The following is an 18,201-nucleotide window of genomic DNA, read 5'->3' on the forward strand; positions in this document are numbered from 1 at the left end:
ATATTCGAATTGTTGGTCTTTATATTGTTTAAAATTTGCAAATATAATTTAAAATGTAAAAAATTACTAAATTTTTATGGTAATTTCTTAGAATGTAAAAGCTTAATTCCTAAAGTTTTCATAATGTTCTTAAATAAACTTTCATAAATGAATAATTATGAATAAAATAAAATCTAATATATTTATATTAAATTATTGTGATTAAATACTTATATAAATATTCTAGTTCACAATCAATAATTGAAAAAGTAAAATAGAAAATTGAACATAATAATATGAAATAGCATAAATAAAATAAAACTATATTGAAAAATATTAAGATTTAAGTTTTATTTCTTATATAAAGAAAATAGTCAACATGTCATGTCATTGATATAATTTAAAATAGTTCTAAAAATGATTTTATATGGTGAAAGAAGATTTGTATGAAAGATGACTATAATTAATGTATTAAAAGTAGAATGTACAAGATATTCTAATTTTCTATGAAGAAAACTAATTTTACTCCCTACTATTTTTGCTCGAAGCCAATCAAAGAAGAGATAAATTATTTTGTTTAAATCATTTAAATAGATGGAAATATTGCTCCGGGAAAAAAACCATATATATCTATTATATTAAGTTCTTTTATAGACGTTGGAAGAAAAAACAAGAAAAGCAAGAAAAATATCGAGAACTATTTATATTAATATACGAGATGTATACGAAGGGAATTCGAACCGCAGTGTACAGAGATCACAACTGCAATCATCTGTTTTCACATCAGCGGTAGAAATTTTAAGTGATTGCAGGATGGATGTGAAAGCCGCAGCCCGTTCCAAAAGAGCTCAGACACAGAGAGCCAAATCCAAGCATAGCACCAAACATACCCAGCATTCTCAAGAGCAGAAGAATAAGGAACCTCAGCATGCTCAAGACCACAAAAAAAATGAGGCTCAGAATTCTCAAGAGCACAAGAAAAAAGAGTCGCAACTTCAAAAACATTCTAAACCCAAAATTGCAAAACCCTCGCCAAAAGAGACCCAACATGGCAAATCCTTACATTCTCAAGAAGTTCCCCAACTCCAAAATGCAAAACCCTCGCGAGGCCTTCCCACAAATTGGGACCGCTATGAAGATCCCGAAGAAGGCGACGATGTTCCACCACAAGAAGGGAGCGAACCCGTCAAAAGCAGGGGTGCAGATTACGCCTACTTGATTTCGCAGGCTCAGCAGCAAAGCGGATTTGATGCCGTCATGCCAGGTCTGGAATGTTGTCGCCGAATATCCCATTTTTCTTTTCAATAAAATATTGATTGCTTTTCAAAGCCTTTTGCTGTCAGTTTACATGATGCTTTCGGGCTATGGATTTGTTTGTAGGACACCTGTTTCGTACTTCGCCTCTTAGTTCTAATAATATCCGGGTTCATTTTTTTTCGGTTTTCGTTTTGTTTTTGCTTAAGTAGTTTTCCTTCCTAAATTTTCATATGTAACTAGCCGGGTTTTTGACAATCTAAGATATTTTCCTGTCAAATTCACCCCAGTTTTGTATTGTACGTAGATTGATTTTGTTTGCGTCCCTTAGCGAGTCGATTTGACTCTGCTATTTCATTCTGTTTCAACATTTCATTTTGTATGGTTCCATTTATTTTCTTCTTGACTAGTAGAGAGAGTGAACAGAGAGCGAAGGATGAGGATTCAAGGGACATTCGTACACAATGTAATAGGATGTCTACAGTAAGTGGTTTCCACTTTTGATTATGAGGGAGAAAGGATAAGTGGTAATAGACCAAGAAATTTCTTTTTCGAGGAAACAATGGAAGGTTAGCTGTTGATTTCTGTCTTCTCTGGCTATCTTGGTGATGGATCACAAAGTTTTGGAACACTTCAAAAAAATTTGCGGTCAAATCCAAAATTCTGCGATAAATAGACAACATAAGTTTACCTATTTGATATTCCTAGCGGTTGAATTATACAATTATATTAGAATACTTTTCCCCTAAAAATACATAGCTTAAAAGGCATTACTGAACCCAACTTCTATCGGCCTAACATATGAAAAAATAGTTTATTTTATTTATTTGTATACTTAGTAGATAAATGATGCATATACATTGACTGAGCTTTTCTCCCCGTCGATAAATCTACACCAGGCAGCTTATTTCTTTATTATGACATTTGTTTGATAATAGATGTGCCGCTCATCTTGGGCGCAGTTGAGGTGTGATAATCCAGACAATAGTTCTGTAAATAGCCGAAAAGTTGTGATAAGTTGGGATTGATTGAAATTTGGCCGTGTTGCCAAAAATGTTCCTCCAAAAAATTGACGGCTTTTTAAATTAATTTTTCAGCTTCAAAAATCAGTCAAAAACCAGGATTACAATCATTTCAATCTAAATTGCCGGTTCGGATTCTGGTATGGATGTGGGTTTGAGATTTGGGTTCAAAATTCGTCCAAATTTTTTGGGGTTGGGTTTGGATTCATTTTGGGTTTATCTGTACAAAAACACATGTTTTTTAAAAATATTTGTGTGTGTGTATACATATGCAACAACAAATAAGTCCTTACATCACTATGCTAATAATAAAGCAACATTACAAAATACACCACCATATCTATGTTTCAGTTCAAGAGGATATTAATTGCATCATTTAGCCATACAACATGATATACTTGCTTGGTCACATGCATGGAACATATTTCCATAACAAGTGGACAGTTTGAGAATGAAAGGAATTGTCAAAAGATAAGTGCAGTTATCCAAATTTTTATTTTGTATTGGTTAGAAGATTTCTAACCAGGCAAGATCAAAAGTTGAGATTCAAATTTTAAGCCCTGGATTCAAAGATATCATTGCTTTTTTAAAGAAATCCCTCTAGAATCGTCAATTTATATGTCACCTATTGTCAATTTGGATTTCCTCTATAAGCAAGTGTTCATTTTCATACACAACTGCATACATGACATATAGACAACCCTTTTTGGTCGTTTTAGTGGTCACTTTAGGGCTGGGAGGATCGAATGGACCAAATTAGGCACAAAAAAAAAAAAAACAAAAAAACTTCAAAAAAATCTAAAAAAATGTTTCGAGGCCAAATTCAGCCCATGTTTGGCCGCTGGGCAGCAAATTCTTAAATATTTGCTGCAAATTATGCCTGGTTCCTCTGACAGAATTTGCAGCAAATTCGTGGTTCTGCAAGAGAATTTGGGGAGAATTTGACAAGGACCAGATTTTGTACAGAATTGAACCAGACTTTGAGGGTTGCTGGAGAGAATCTGGTAACTCAAGTTTCAATCTATATGAATTGGCCTACTCCAATTTCTTATAGCGTTTTGGCATTTCAAAACTTTGGGTGTGATTTTTACCCTATTTTAAAAGATTTTCAGTGGTTTTGTATATGTCAGTTTTATCCCAAGTTTCTTCCCAGTTAAATGAAAAATTCTATATGCTTTGGTTCGCATAGTTAATCACAAGAAAGATTGTTGCTTGTATGGGCAACAACTACATTTCTCAACACTTTCGATGTTTTTTGATCTGGTTATGTCTATTGTAATTGATTGCAAGTAGCTATATACTTATGAGCCAATTACATATCATTATATGTTCAAACCACATGTTTATTGGTTTTGAACTGTTTCCTGACTTTTGGAATGTGCGAAGTACCCCAAAAATTCTAGAATAATGATGGAATGGGAAAGTTAAGGGTGGGAATGTGTCCTGCAACAACACTTGTTGTTGATGTTATGAAGTATTATATTGTCATGGCTTTTAGAATTCCTACTCTTGTCTGTTTACCTTTATAATATCTTCCGAATTTGCTTTGGAGCTCATTCATTATCTTTCATTTTCACTCTAGCGTGTAAACTATGAATCACAATAAATTACTCGGGCATGACTATGGTTTTGCAATAATTGCTTTTTATATTTAATATAAATCTGTTTGAAAGATGATAAATCATGAGCTTTATGTTTTGTTCAGATTACGTAAGTCTTTACCTGTCAAAACTCCAAGCAAGTCCTTACATGATTAGTTCAATGATAAGTAATAATAGGTGACCTGAATGTGTTGTGCCTACTACATGAACTGCATCATTCATGCATTTTGTAGCTGTGCATTAATCAAACTTGGCCCCATTTTATATCTTTTGTAGGTTAAGATGCCACCAAGCACGATTGTGTAAAATGAGAACTTTGCAATCATCACACCCTAGATTTGGTTTGGAAGTACCTTACGGTACGGTGCATTGATCAAACTTGGCCCCAATTTATTTCTTCTGTAGCTCTTTTCTCCTAGGCTAATAGTTGCAAATTGCAATGATTGTGCTGGAATGATCCAGTTTTTGTTCTGAACAGATTACTAATCTTTACATCTTGGGTTCTCCTAAGCTGTTTACATGTACATTACAAATTAGCCATTTATATTTTATATTTAATTACAAGAAGATTATAACAACTATATTCTTTAGGCTGGTCGAGTCTACGGAGCCATTTTCATCTGGGATTAGAATGTAATTTCTCAGGTATATTAGATTTGATAATGCAACAATTTGTTGGTTGTTAATCTTATATGTTACTGGGAATTAAATCTGAACATTTTGTTGTCTACTTTGATGTTGCATTGCCCAGTTAGTATTGGTAGTTTTTTCCAGCATAATAAAATGTCAATTATTGGATTGAAGCTAAAAATAAAAGGTGGACTTATCTGTGTGTCTGTCTGAACTCTACTATGGTTTAAAACATTCTGACATTGTTCTGTATTACAGCATATGCAGAAGGTATAACTTCAATGCTATATGTTAGAGGGCAAAATCTCCTATCATGGGGCACAGATGACAATTTTATTGTTAAGGATGACAACACGTCTACAGAATATGAGGTCATTGGAGTTACAACACTTTTTTACTTTTAATATGCAATATGAATGCCTCTATGCATTATGAAATAACTATAGGTTTTAGTGTAGGTACAGTAACCTGAAAATTGTTCTTTTAATGTTTCCTTTACAATATCTACTTTTCTTTTTCTTTTCGAAAGAAGTTTAATTTGGATTTCCTCATTTGAAATCGTCAACAGAGAATGAGTTAATGATGTTTCAATATCCAGGAAAACTGCATGGCATGATTTTTAGACAGGAGAGGAATAAATTGAAAAAGTAGCTTGGGCTGGTTTTTCAAACATCAGAGGAATAGTTATACAAAATTACTTAGGTTGATTTTTTAAACATAAGGGGATGCTTGGAAGAATTTGCTTGGGCTGATTTTCTAAACGAAAGAGGAATAATTGGAAACAAAATTTGGAGCTGTTTATATTGCTTTAATAAATTTTTCTACTGAATTTCAACCTATCTGAACGATAAGGGATTGGCTGCTGGGAACCAATTATTCAGGCATCATTTCTCTCTCTGGATTTACATTGGCTAGGCTCACAACTTGCACAATTGGAGTGTTCTAAAAGGCTTTTCATTGAAGAAGACAAGCTCCCTGCAGAAATGGTATGATCACAGACCTTTGAGATTTATTTAATTTATTTGCATCTTGAATGTTTGTTGTGATTATTGAAATTAGTAAATTGTTTATGATTTAAATTGATGTTTCTTATAGTTAGGTTTGAAATTAACTGGATTTGAATTAAAAAATTGATGTGTGCAGCAACAATAAATCTTAAAATCATGCTTGATATTTTTTAAGTCAGCGGAAAATACCAAAAGTCTATTTTTTTCTGAAAAGCTACTCTTGTATTTCCGTGGTAATATTTAATTATGGGGGATTATTCTGTGAAAATTACATTTGTTTATGGAGAAAACTAGATTATGTGCTAGGTAGAATTTTTGCAAACAATAAATCAGCAATGTAGATGCGTAGGTAAGGTATGGTTTTGTAGTGTATGGATACTGTCAGCTTGTAATATCTCCAAATGGGATACTGAAAAGAAAATAATAAAATATGCAAACTAGGGCACAGGTCGTCTGTTAACAGATTTGTTTTCAACTAGGGCATAAATCCGGAAATGGACTTTGCATCCGATTTTTCTCATTAAATCTCAGTTTTCAGATCAAGTATAGAACCGTAAACATAATTTTTTTGATTGTTATAATGATCTGAAATAATTACAAAATTACCCAAAAAATTCAGAAAAGCAAATGTCTGATTTTCCCCAATTTTTCTGAGTTATAGTCAGAAAAATAGACAGATTTAGGCACAAGAATACCTCAGATTTATTTCTGCACTTCATCAAACCCTAGCTGTTCAAAATGGCAAGTGCCAGACTCCCAAAATGACTGTCAAACAGTCTGTTCTAGCTTCTCCTTGCAGCAGTCCCTCAAAAACTCAGAAATGGATCACCTACATCACTGAATGTCCCCATATCTGAGTCTTCAGCAGGAATTTCTCAAGTGCGTGCATGATTGACAACATCTCCTTATCATATATGTACAAAAACTCCTCTCAACTTCATACAATTTTTGGCTTTCAAAAAACAACGGGAGCTTGTCTTGCATTAGAACAACCCCAATGCCAGTTCCAGATGCATCACACTCAAGCACAAAAGGGTTTGAGAAATCCGGCAAAGCCAAAACAAGACTGTAATATCCCCAAATGGGGTACTAAAAAGGAAACAATAATTTATGCAAACTCGGGCAAATATGATAAAAAAAACTATTACAAACTAGGGCATAAATCTGGAAATTTATTTGCATATAAATATCTTCATGACAAACCCACTATTCTGGTTAATTTTTCAAAGCTGATATTTTTGTAGCTAAATGAAATATGGATTTTAGATTATTCCTGAACTTAGGAGAATTCAACAAAAAGCCTTTTTTCTACCCAAAAACTTCAAAACCATGAGTTAACCGCAATCTCATCCAGAAGCATAAATATAAGATCATGGATTGTGGAAATCTATTATTGTTGACTATGAGTTAGACATTCCATTAAACAGTATGATGTAGATAACATACCAAAATATTCCAGATTTGTGTCAGAATAGTTTCTAACTCTGATTGACCTTCCAAAAGTGGTGATAGGCTCCCAAGCTGACCAGCATTAAGTTTGAAATTGATGCTCTCTAACTGCTGTCCACAGAAAACTCAGGAATAATTGATTTGCAGTAGTGAAGTTCCCAGATCTGAGTCTCCAGCACTAATATTGTCCTTATTTGGTCTCTAAACCTGATAACCACTTGCAGCCCAAAATTAGCAATGTGCTAGGGTTTCACAATCTGTAGTTTTTCAATTGAATCAGCGCATTCTGACTAGGGAGAGCCCATATTTCTCACCGAAATCAGGGATACTCAAGGGTTTGAATTCTAAAGCCGAGTTGCAGCAGCAACAAGCATAAATCTTCTTCAGATAATGAGCTCTAAATGAGCCCCTTAGGGTGTTCTATAGCACATTCCAAAAAGATGAATCAATCTCCACCCTTGCTATTCCACCTCTTAATCCAACGCTCCAAAAATATAAATTGAAAGTGTGCACTAATGAAACTTTTTGATTTGATAAAGTCACTGAAGTTAATAACTTAAGTTCAACCTAGAAACAACTTAAGTTCATTTAAGTTGAATCAAAAGACATGCACTCAACTTAAAATTGGAATTTAGAATAAGCAAAGGACTTCATTTCCTACCCAATGATGCTCTACATCCTCTTCCTCTTTGGTAATCCAAGGAAACGACAGCCAACTGCTATTAATTGTCTTGCTTTGAGTTGGGGACATTGCGGTCCTCCCCACCCAAAGAATGCTTGTTCTCAAGCATTTGAAGACTAGGATGTTTGAGCATCTCCTCTCCTTCCCATGTTGCATCCTCCAAAGGCAAGCTTTTCCATGCGATAAGATATTCAGAAATTAGTAAATTACTTTGTTCCTTAGCCCTGTCTCTCTTGCTTGTAATTATTTTTTCTGCTATAAGTATCAATTTGCCCTCTTAATCCATGGGGGGTGACTTAGTCGAAGCTGTCACTTGCTGTTCAAGTGCCTTTTTGAGGCATGACACATGGAATACATTGTGAATCTTGCTGGTAGATGGCAGCTCCAACCCATATGATTTCAATTTTCCACCAATCCTCTTAGTTATCTTGAAAGGTCTATAAAATATTGGTTTATGCTTTTCAGCCCACTTATCTTCAATGAGGATTGTCTATAAGGTTGAGATGCACAAATACCAAGTCTTCCACCTTAAAAGACCTCTCAAGTTGATGATGATCTGCATATTTCTTCTGCTGTTCCTGTGCAATTTGTATATTCTGCTTGAGCACTTTGAGGATATCTTGATTTTCTTTAGCCCACTCAAGGGCTTTTGGAACTCTAGAATTAGAAAAGACCAAATCCACAAATGTAGAAGCTTCATAACCATACAAAGCTTTGAAAGGTGTCATGCCAATGCTCATATGATATGTAGTATTGCAACACTGCCAAATGCAACCATTTTATCCATGCTTTTTGCAACCTGGAAACAGATTTCCTCAAGTAGCCTTCAAGTCACTTGTTTACAATTTCGGTTTGATCATCCGTTTGAGGATGATAACTAGTGTTATGGTCAAGTACTGGTCCGGCTAACTTCATCAATTCTTGCCAAAAGAAATGATGAATATGCGGTCTCTATCACTTACAATCCTCTTTGGTACTTCATGCAATCTGAAAACTTGCTCAAAAAACAATCCAACAACTTGTGGTGCTTTGAATTTGAAAGGCATAGGCATGAAATGAGCATACTTCATAAGTCTGTCCACTACAACAAACATACAATCTTTACCGTTCACCTTAGGTAGCCTAGTAATAAATATTAGATACCGTTGATATTTGGTCCCTTTTCTGATTTGGGATTGGTTGTTGCATCCCTGCTGGAAAAGAAGTTTCACCCTTGTTACTTTGGCATTCAAGACATTCTCTTACATGTTTAAGAACATCTTTCATTCTTTCACGAATACATCTATATGTCTTCAAATAACCAGGGTGACTAGCCAGCTAATTGTTGTGAACATCAGCAAGAGTCTGGCATTTGAATTCTCTCTTTTTGGTACTAGATAGATTCGTTCCTTGTAATAGATGATGCCTTGCAGCAACTTATACCTTTCATCATCTATTTTACCATCTAAAACGTCACAAACATGCTGATTTTTGACATATTCTGCTAATACGCGATCCTTCCGGGTGGCTGGAATTTCTGAAAGTGAACAAAATGTAGGATTTCTAGATAATGCATCAGCAACAACATTATTTTTCCTTCTAACAAATTCAATACTAAAATCATACCCTTGCAGACTGCTTACCCAATGTTGCTGTCTTTCATTCAATCCTTTTTGTTCCATGAAATTTTTGAGGCTGTTATGATCAGTCCTCACTGTGAATTTGCTGCTGACAAGATACTGGTGAAACTTCTCAAATACTTGCATGATTGCCAACATGCTTATCATAGGTAGAAAACCTCCTTTCCACTTCATTCAATTTTCTGCTCTCATAAGCAATGGTGCTTGTCTTGCATCAAAACAACCCCAATACCAATACTAGATGCATCACATTTAACTACAAAAAAAGAGAAATCTGGTCAAGCCAAAACAGGACAAGTACTCATTGCCTTCTTAAGATGATCCATGATCCCTTGAGGCTCATTTGTCTAAACAAAGGGAGCCTTCTTGGTCAAATCTGTGAAGGAGTGGTTAGTGACACGTCAGTAACCACAATTGATAATTGCTGACATTCTCAAATATATGCATCAAGTGTGCCAACCTGTTTCAATTGAACCAAATCTCTAAAATGTTTCTCCAAATCCTTTCGGTCAAATCTCTCCATCGATGTAGTGCAAAATTGGTCATAAGAGACTATGACACAATTCATGTGCAACCCCTTCAAGGTGGAGTGTAGCAAATTTTATGGCATCACTCTCTTTCATCTGGTTCAAGGCAAAATAGGTGTCCAATTTCTGTACCCACATTTTCGCTGTACATCTAGTTGATCCATCAAAAGTAGTCATAGAGAAATTTCCCAACTTTTTCTGTCACCCATAATTTTGTTTTCCTTGATTGTTCTGAATTTGTCTTGGTCTTGTGTGTTTGGTGACTTCTAAATAATCCTTGAAAGAGATGGCTGACTGGAAATTTGGCACTAGGGCTTGATATTTAGCTAATGTTTCAGCATCCTCATTTTCCCTCCACCTATTCTACTTGTGCATGTGTAGGTATATGATGATTGATTACTGAGGAGCGGGGCGGGGCGGGGCGGGGCGGGGGGCGCGGTTTTGAATCAGTAATCACCAAATTAACGAATTTTCACTAACTTCCAAACTGTTTACCGATAAGATTCAGTTATGCCTATAATACTGTTATCGGTTAAATGTAGTCTAAACCAAATAAAAGAGTAAAAACATCCACACAACAGTAACACCAGTATTTGTCTCATGGAAACCCGATTTGGGTGAAAACCATAGTGTGAGAACAACACTCATAAATGTTGTACTCTTTTGGAATACACTCTGATAGGAGCTTGCCCGATAAAGGGTTACAAAACACTGTTAATCGTTCCTTGTTACAGGATTTTCCTCTAGATTTGTTAGGATCTTTACTTTGCTAGGAGTAACCTTTTTAAAGGATTTCAACACTATAATCTAAGAATGCCACCTTGTTAGAGGTTTTACAATAGACCGATTAAGGTCACTCTTTCAAGGGATTTGAACTGTTACAATGGTAAAAAGGTAACATAATTAAAGATGATATGTAACTCGCACTGTCTTGCTATATAAGATCCCTTAAAGCTCTTCAATACAACAACATACCATTTACTGTTCTTTTATGATCGTAACACACTTCCTACTTTTGTGCTCTAGTAGCACTGTCTCCTTTCTTCATCTCTTTTAGCCACTTCTCTCAGTTATGATACCTTCTCTTAGTTTCTCTCTTCACCTTTTGTATGCCACAAACCCTAAACCTAGATTCAATGATCACAAGGACATCTTTCCATCCATGTAGAAGCTTCTTGAATAATCTTCCTTTTCTTAACCTAAAGCTTGACTGTCCCGCTTTTTTGATAAGAGATTACTTCACCGATGTATTATGTAATAAAGTACTTAGCATAAGTTAAGCTTTGTTGGGTCAGGTAGTTAGTAAGCGAGGGGATGCATTTGTTGGTTTTCCCAACCAATAAACCATTATATAAGAACTTTGAATAATGAATGATGTACTCGTGTTTTGATAATCAAGAAAAGAAATAGCATTTCCTTGCCATTTGGTATTCTGGTACAAATAATAAATGTTTTGTTAGTACTATTGAATCTATGTTGTATTATTCTGTGTATCTTGTGAGAATAACCATTCTACATTTTGGCACTATTGCCTCAGTCTGAACTTGGAGGTCATCAGCAAGGTAGGATGGATTAATGGGAAGACCCTTCCTACCACGTATACAAGTAACGAACAATGACGGTGAAGAGGAGGAAATAACTAGAGAAGATCTGTTGACACGCGATCTGGTGACGACCTAGGAAGTTTTTGTCGATTAGTACGTATAAAGGGAAGCTCGTGGGAGAGTGGTTTTAGAGAGAATAGTACAGGACAAACTTTTGGTAGCACCAGCGGTGTATGATCTACTTGGACAAATTCCTTGACTGCTGGCAAGAAACTTGGTATGCGTGGAGGAAGGAGCGGAAACAAAAAGAGAACGAAGAAGGCAATAAGCGCTCCAACAATTCGCCGAAAGGACACAGGAATGGGAACTGGAGGAGCGTGATAATTCACGGAAGATTCATGCCCCTGATTCTAAACAAATATCCGAAGCGGGTGCCAGAGGAAGAAAATTAGGAGGGAGTCGCCCTGAGGACATTATGCCCCCAACAACAGGAGGAAAGATGTTATCGAAGGGGACGAGGGGATCACTTCCAAATCCAAGAAGGGTTGATTGAACACACAATAGAAGGAATAACTAATTTGGCTATCTTTGAGACAACCAGGAAAGAAGGCAGGGTGTAGAAATCCTGAAACCCCTGCATGCAGAGAGCATTGACAGGAACAAAACTCCAACCTAGGAGAAGGAGATATTGTTGGGACAAGCACCCAAGAATCTAGCCTGATAGGAGGGAGCTTCTCAATAGGAGGGAGCGCCCGATTAGGAGGGATCGTCCCAGTAGGAGGGAGCATCCTGTCAGGAGGGAGCGTTCGGGTAGGAGGGAACGTTCCGTTAGGAGGGAGCGTCTCGACAGGAGGGAAAAATAGTGGAAGAATGACAATGGACAAACAAAAACTCCCTAGATTCATGGGGGACGGCTCAGAGGACCCCTCATGTCATTGTAAAACATGCATAACCATATGGCAAGCAAATGGAGAGAATGATGCAAATGAATGGCTAAAAGCATTTCTAACCATATTAAGAGGTATAACCATTGAATGGTATACAAACTTGGAGGCAGGCAAGAGGAATGCATGGAATAATCTTCGTGCAACCTTTGAAGAAGAATTCAACCTCCTTTGGGATGATGATGAAATAATGACAAAGATCTATAATACAAGACAAGGGAAGAATGAATCGGTCAAAGCGTATAGTAGGAGGTTGAAAGAATTGATAGGGAAGCTTGACAACAAGCCTGCGAATGGACTGAAGAAAAGGTGGTTTATTAAAGGGTTGATGCCGACCCTAAGGAAAAAGATAAAAATAGTTTCACCAACAACCTTTGTGGATGCGTGTACACGTGCAATGGATATAGAAAGTGAGAATAAAACCTCCAAGGCCAAAAGGCATGGGAGCAGGAGTGAGAGCCCAGAAGAAAGCGGGGATGAATCCAAGACCATCCAAGCTCTGAGGAAGGATATGATGTGACTAATGAAGGAGATAACAGGAAATAAGGAAGAGAAAAGAGAAGGGAGGGAACTATGGTGCACAGATTGTGAAAAGGAGGGCCATACAAAAGGGACATGCCCGCGAAAAGCATTCTGTGAGATCTGTTAGGTGTTGGGACACACAATCAAAGACTGTCCTTACAATCTAAAAGTATGGAACGTGCAACCATTCTTCATCCAAGGAGAACAATTCACACCACCCTCCACCCCTCTACGAAATGCAAATACATAAGCTTGACTTGGAGGATATAGAAATAACAGGCAGTGGATCAATAATAATAGCAATAACAACACACTGAGGAGAGCAATATAGTATGACTCTAAAGGAAGACCTATGATCCAATGTAGATGGTGCAAAGAATGGGGACATTTTGCACACAATTGTTAGAATAGAGGAGGACAGAATGGAGGAATGTTGTGTAAATGGTGCAGACCAGGTAACCATGAGGATGCCAATTGCCCTACACAAAAGAGGTGAACATGCTCGAGATTGCAAAACCTGAGAACAAAGTATTAGCCATTACAAGAATGCAGGTTAGGAAACTAGAATATTCGGATGCAGCTACAGAAAAAGAAAGATTTCAGGAAGCTAGAAGGGACATTAAAGATAATATGATAAAGGAGGAAGAAGCAAGTATGGTTAAACCCCCAAACACCCTACCGGTAACAAACATCATGAAACAAGTACTAGAGACCACCATTCCCGTGAAATTCGCAGATCTAATAGAAAATCTACCTCAGTTGTGAGTATCAATAACACAAGGGGCAAGTATCAAAGGAGTACCCTCCAAGGAAGAGAAGGAAGAGGAATTGCGAATAGGCAAAGAAACCGATACCCTATTCACCATAGGAATGGGGAGGACACTGATAGTAGTGGAAATGGAAATTGGGATGTAAAGTAGCCAATACTATTGTCAATGGAGGCTCCGGAGTGAACATCCTACATGAGGAAACTTGGAAGGCAATAGGGAAGCCTACACTTGGACCACCTACATTCCAATTGGTGGGCATAGACCAACACAGAATTAAGTCAATAGGAACCTTGATGGGGCGAAAGGTAGTAATTGGTACATAACACTTCCTGTTGGACTTTGTTAATAATCACCCTAGAGAAGAAAGGGTATGATACGTTGTTGGGAAGAGGATGGATAGTGGCAGCGAAGGCTACCCATAATTGGAAGAGGAATACCCTATCCATGGAAGTTGACGGTAGGAAGTATACAATAGATCTAAGGAACCATTTGGTAAGTGAGGACTTGGCATCCGATTCAGAGGAGGCAGAAAGTGGAGGAGTAGAACTAGACGAGGAAGGAGTACTCTGGCTTAAGGATTGCTCAAGAGACAAAACAAGCTCTCTCAATGGCTTGTTTCCCTGGTAGACGGGGGACTATGAAGTATTCCAGATGGAATGTAACATGTTACAGATTAAAGATGCAGAGCTAGAAGAAAGGTAGCCGGAAGGCTATAAAGTAAAAGAAAATGGGGCCATAAAATTATCAACTCTGGAGAATACTTTGATAAAAGATCTTGTTAATGGATCTAAATTAAAACCATATAAGGAAAGAAAGGAACCTGCTCCTGCCTACTTCATAAATATAAAAGATGACGAGGAAGTCAAGAGGAAGATTATAAAAAGTGAAATAAAGGACAACAACCCAAAAAGAAATGACGGAGGCACGAAATGGTCATACCATGTGCAAGCAAACCCTTCAGGGACTAAAACAAATAGAGGACAGTGGATCAAAAGAAATGACTAACCCAAGCAGCCATACCAAGGGAAGTTATGTAGTACAAAAAGAACACAACTGCACAGAAGGAGACAGAGCATGTACAAGTGGTCGTGCATCTAGATTGGAGGAGGCCGTATGTCCAGCTTGGGAAGAGGTTCTACATTAGATTGGGAATGAGGCCATACATCGGGATGAAGAGGAGGCGTATGAGAGCAACTAGAGTGAGTGACGGAGGAGGGGAGTTTGGCACCGTACGGGCACAAAGAGCCAAGGGGGAGGTTGGATTCAAAGCTTGTACGAAGCGTGCAATGGAATACGAGTAGAGGAGGTCAGAGTTCAACATACGCAGGTAGGAGATCAAGTTCATATGCAGGGGGAAGGTACAACTCGTACGATAAGAGGAAATGAAGTTAATTGCTAATGTGTTTAAGGTGTACGTGCACATTGAACCATACACAAGTCACACACATTCCACCTTACGCAAGGAAGGAAGGGAAGCATACACACACATTCAACCGTACGCACACCTTTGAATGTACGCAAGCCACAAGAAATATGGGTTGTTTCCACAACTATCATACGCCACAGACAGGGCAAAAGTCGGAGGGAGGTGTATAGTATACAATTAATAGAACAGGAACGTGACTTGTGGCAGTACAGACGAACGTAAACCACAATTGGAGGTTGCGAAGGAACCATCTAATGCCACGTAGAAGTAGAGGGTAGAAACAGTTGGGGGAAAATAGTTGCAAAGTGGACAAAATGGTACACTATAACTCTAGCTCAGGAGCAACCGCCTGCCATATAGACACTGGTAGACATGGCAGTTGCATTCCGAAGGACATACTTAGAACTCTAGCAAGGAAAAGACTTGGCAATGCAGTTGGCTAAGGAGTGGGAGATTGAAAATACTGTTCTCATAGACAAGTGGGAGGCAGAAAAGGTTGCCCTAGAAGAATCTTGGAAGATAGAAAAAGTTGCCTTGGAAGACAAAATCACAACAATAGAGGCAAAAAAGATGGACGCTTTGCCTGTTCTATAGGGCGTTCATGCCAAACAAAAGGCAGTTGAACGAGATCTTTAGCGACTTCAAGAGGCCCCAAGTACAGGGATGCCTTCCCAACCCTCTTCTTGAAAACTAGGTTTTTTGTTTTGTTGGGTGTTGTCTGGAAGACGACTTCTTTTTTTGGGGGGATAAATGTAGTACGTAATAAAATACTTGGCATTAGTTAAGCTTTGTTAGGTCGGGTAGTTAGGAACGAAGGGGATGTGTTCGTTGGTTTTCCCAACCAACAGACCATTATATAAGAACTTTGAATTATGAATGATGTACTCATGTTTTGATAATCAAGAAAAGAAATAACATTTCCTTGCCATTGGGTACTCTGGTATGAACAATAAATGTTCTGTTAGTACTATTGAATCTATGTTGAATTATTCTATGTATCTTGTGAGAATAACCATTTTACAACTGATAAGCCTTAGACTTCGATAGTCTGATAAGATAATTCACCACTTAAAACTTGTAATGCCCCCACTATTAGAGTTAGCTCGGGACAAACAATACCTACAAAATAAATGTTAGAATTAAACAATAAAAAGATTAAATATATTATTTTTACCCTCTATCCTAACCCCAACCTTAAAGACGTCTCTAGATTGGGTTTCCTAACCCTTAGTTATTCGATCGTCTTCTCTAGAGTGCACACCTTAAGGTTCACATATGCATATGTTGACATCATCATAATATTCTGTCCATTATGTCAATCTCAGGCATGTCAGTCATATGGAGATTATATCAATTTCACATACCAACATTATAGAGATTATAGCCATTTAAATGGTGTCGGCCAAAAGGGAATTTTACCCATCTCTGATACCGACACTACTTATCCATCTCTCTTGTGTTAGCCAAATGGGTAATTACACCCATCTCTGATACTAACATTAAGAGTTTGTATTCCATCTCCATCATGTCAGCCAAATGAGTTTATCACCCATCTCTTTCATGTCAGCCAAATGGGAATTTTACCCATCTCTAATATTGCCACAAAGATTTTGAAATATTTCCTTTACAATAAATTTTAGTAATTCTTTTATGAAATATTAACTAATGTTAATGCATGAAATTATTACCTAAATATTATTCCTTTGATATGTAATATATATACATCTAAAAATATAAATAAACACACACACACACACACACACATAGATATATGCAACATTATAAACTTCTTTTATATAAAATTACATATTTCATATTTACTAAAATTAAAATATATCTTGACTCATTATGACCCACTTTAATTAATCTTGTATTTATTATCTTATTCATTTTAGATTATAATGTCATCTTATATATAATTATGAAATTTGCAAACACAAAAATTAAGGGAGTTATTCATACCGTGCATATTAGACATTTGCTTTGTACTTAAATGCTGATTTGGACCACCTTTTATGTTTACCTTTTTATCTTTTATATGTGGCTTTTGAAATGCTTTAATTTATAACTCTTGCTGCCATCTATCAATCCATATTAGCTTTTTGCTTAAATGTCTTTTGCTATTTGATTTTTCTTCGATCTTTTTTAATCTTATATTTTTCTCCCACAAATGCCTCCTTATTCTCTTGAATATGCTTCCTCTTTTTTGCGATGCCCATATCTCCCCTTTTTGTTTATAGGTGTATGTACCATTTATATCACTTGTGCTCCTTAGGGGATGTGTCACTTCGTGCCACCAATCATGTCTCGTTTAGTCTATTTGTTATGGGGTTGCCCGATTATGAATTTATTTATTATTCCTTTACTTATGGGTATAATTAGTATTTTTTGGAGATTGGTTTATTTAGTATAAGGAATTTATTAGTGTGTTTCAGGGGATTAGTTTAATATTAAAACTTTTTTAATTATATTTTGCTATTGTATTATTCAATATATAATTGATGTCTATAGATTATCTTAATTGCCATTTACACATTGATTAATTGATTAATTATATATCTAGTGATTATTATTTTTATTCATTCTTTTCATTAATCATTTAATTAATTTACTAAATGCTTACTACAAATAGGGCATCATTACAAAACTGCTTTTCATTGATGATTCCAGCTGTTACTCGATAAGTTGCCTTTTTCAATTCCTCCTTGATTTCTCGGTGCTCCAAACAATATATTTGCTAAAGATATAGTAACAAGATGAAATAACATGTCAAACATTTGACATCAATGACAAACAATATAACTTATGAACAATACTATACATAACTTCCCTTTGTCCATCAGTAACGAGTAGATCAGTTATGCCAACGGCATGTTCATCTTCTTGTATAAATGGAGGCATAAATGGTTTGGACTTTGAGGATCTGCCCATAGAATGTGCCTTACTGTCTGCAGTTTTACTTCCTTCTCCTTCATCTCTATGCACCAATGTCCTACCATTTGCTGTTGTTATGAGCCAGTTGACTCAAATGCAGATTGTTATCATTCAACAGTCTTATGATGTCTGAAAACATCCATTTTGCCTCTTATTCAGTTGAATGATGGGAGCTGATCTGAACCTGCGATTGTTTCTTTAAATTTCCCCGGATTGTGACTACCTTTTCCATGCATGCAACAAAACCTAGTAGGCTGCCAAGTCTTATAGCTCTGATACCATTATCCCCAA

At 36.6% G+C, this 18,201-nt stretch overlaps 1 protein-coding gene across 1 annotated transcript in view; it reads left to right on the top strand.

Moving 5' to 3' along the window:
- The first annotated feature begins 638 nt into the window (after positions 1-638).
- Positions 639-18,201, top strand: part of LOC149549828 (phosphorelay protein) — an 85,376-nt gene continuing 67,813 nt past the window's right edge. Inside the window, exons 1-3 of the mRNA XM_089793057.1 lie at positions 639-1,243; positions 4,745-4,857; positions 5,368-5,472. Of these exons, the coding sequence (XP_089649183.1) occupies positions 793-1,243; positions 4,745-4,857; positions 5,368-5,472 (669 nt within the window). The 5' untranslated portion in view covers positions 639-792. The remainder of the gene's footprint in view (positions 1,244-4,744; positions 4,858-5,367; positions 5,473-18,201) is intronic.

The sequence above is a fragment of the Cupressus sempervirens genome, chromosome 7, assembly GCF_028749045.1.
Source record: "Cupressus sempervirens isolate cs-2001-9-10 chromosome 7, ASM2874904v1, whole genome shotgun sequence".
Lineage (NCBI taxonomy): Eukaryota > Viridiplantae > Streptophyta > Pinopsida > Cupressales > Cupressaceae > Cupressus > Cupressus sempervirens.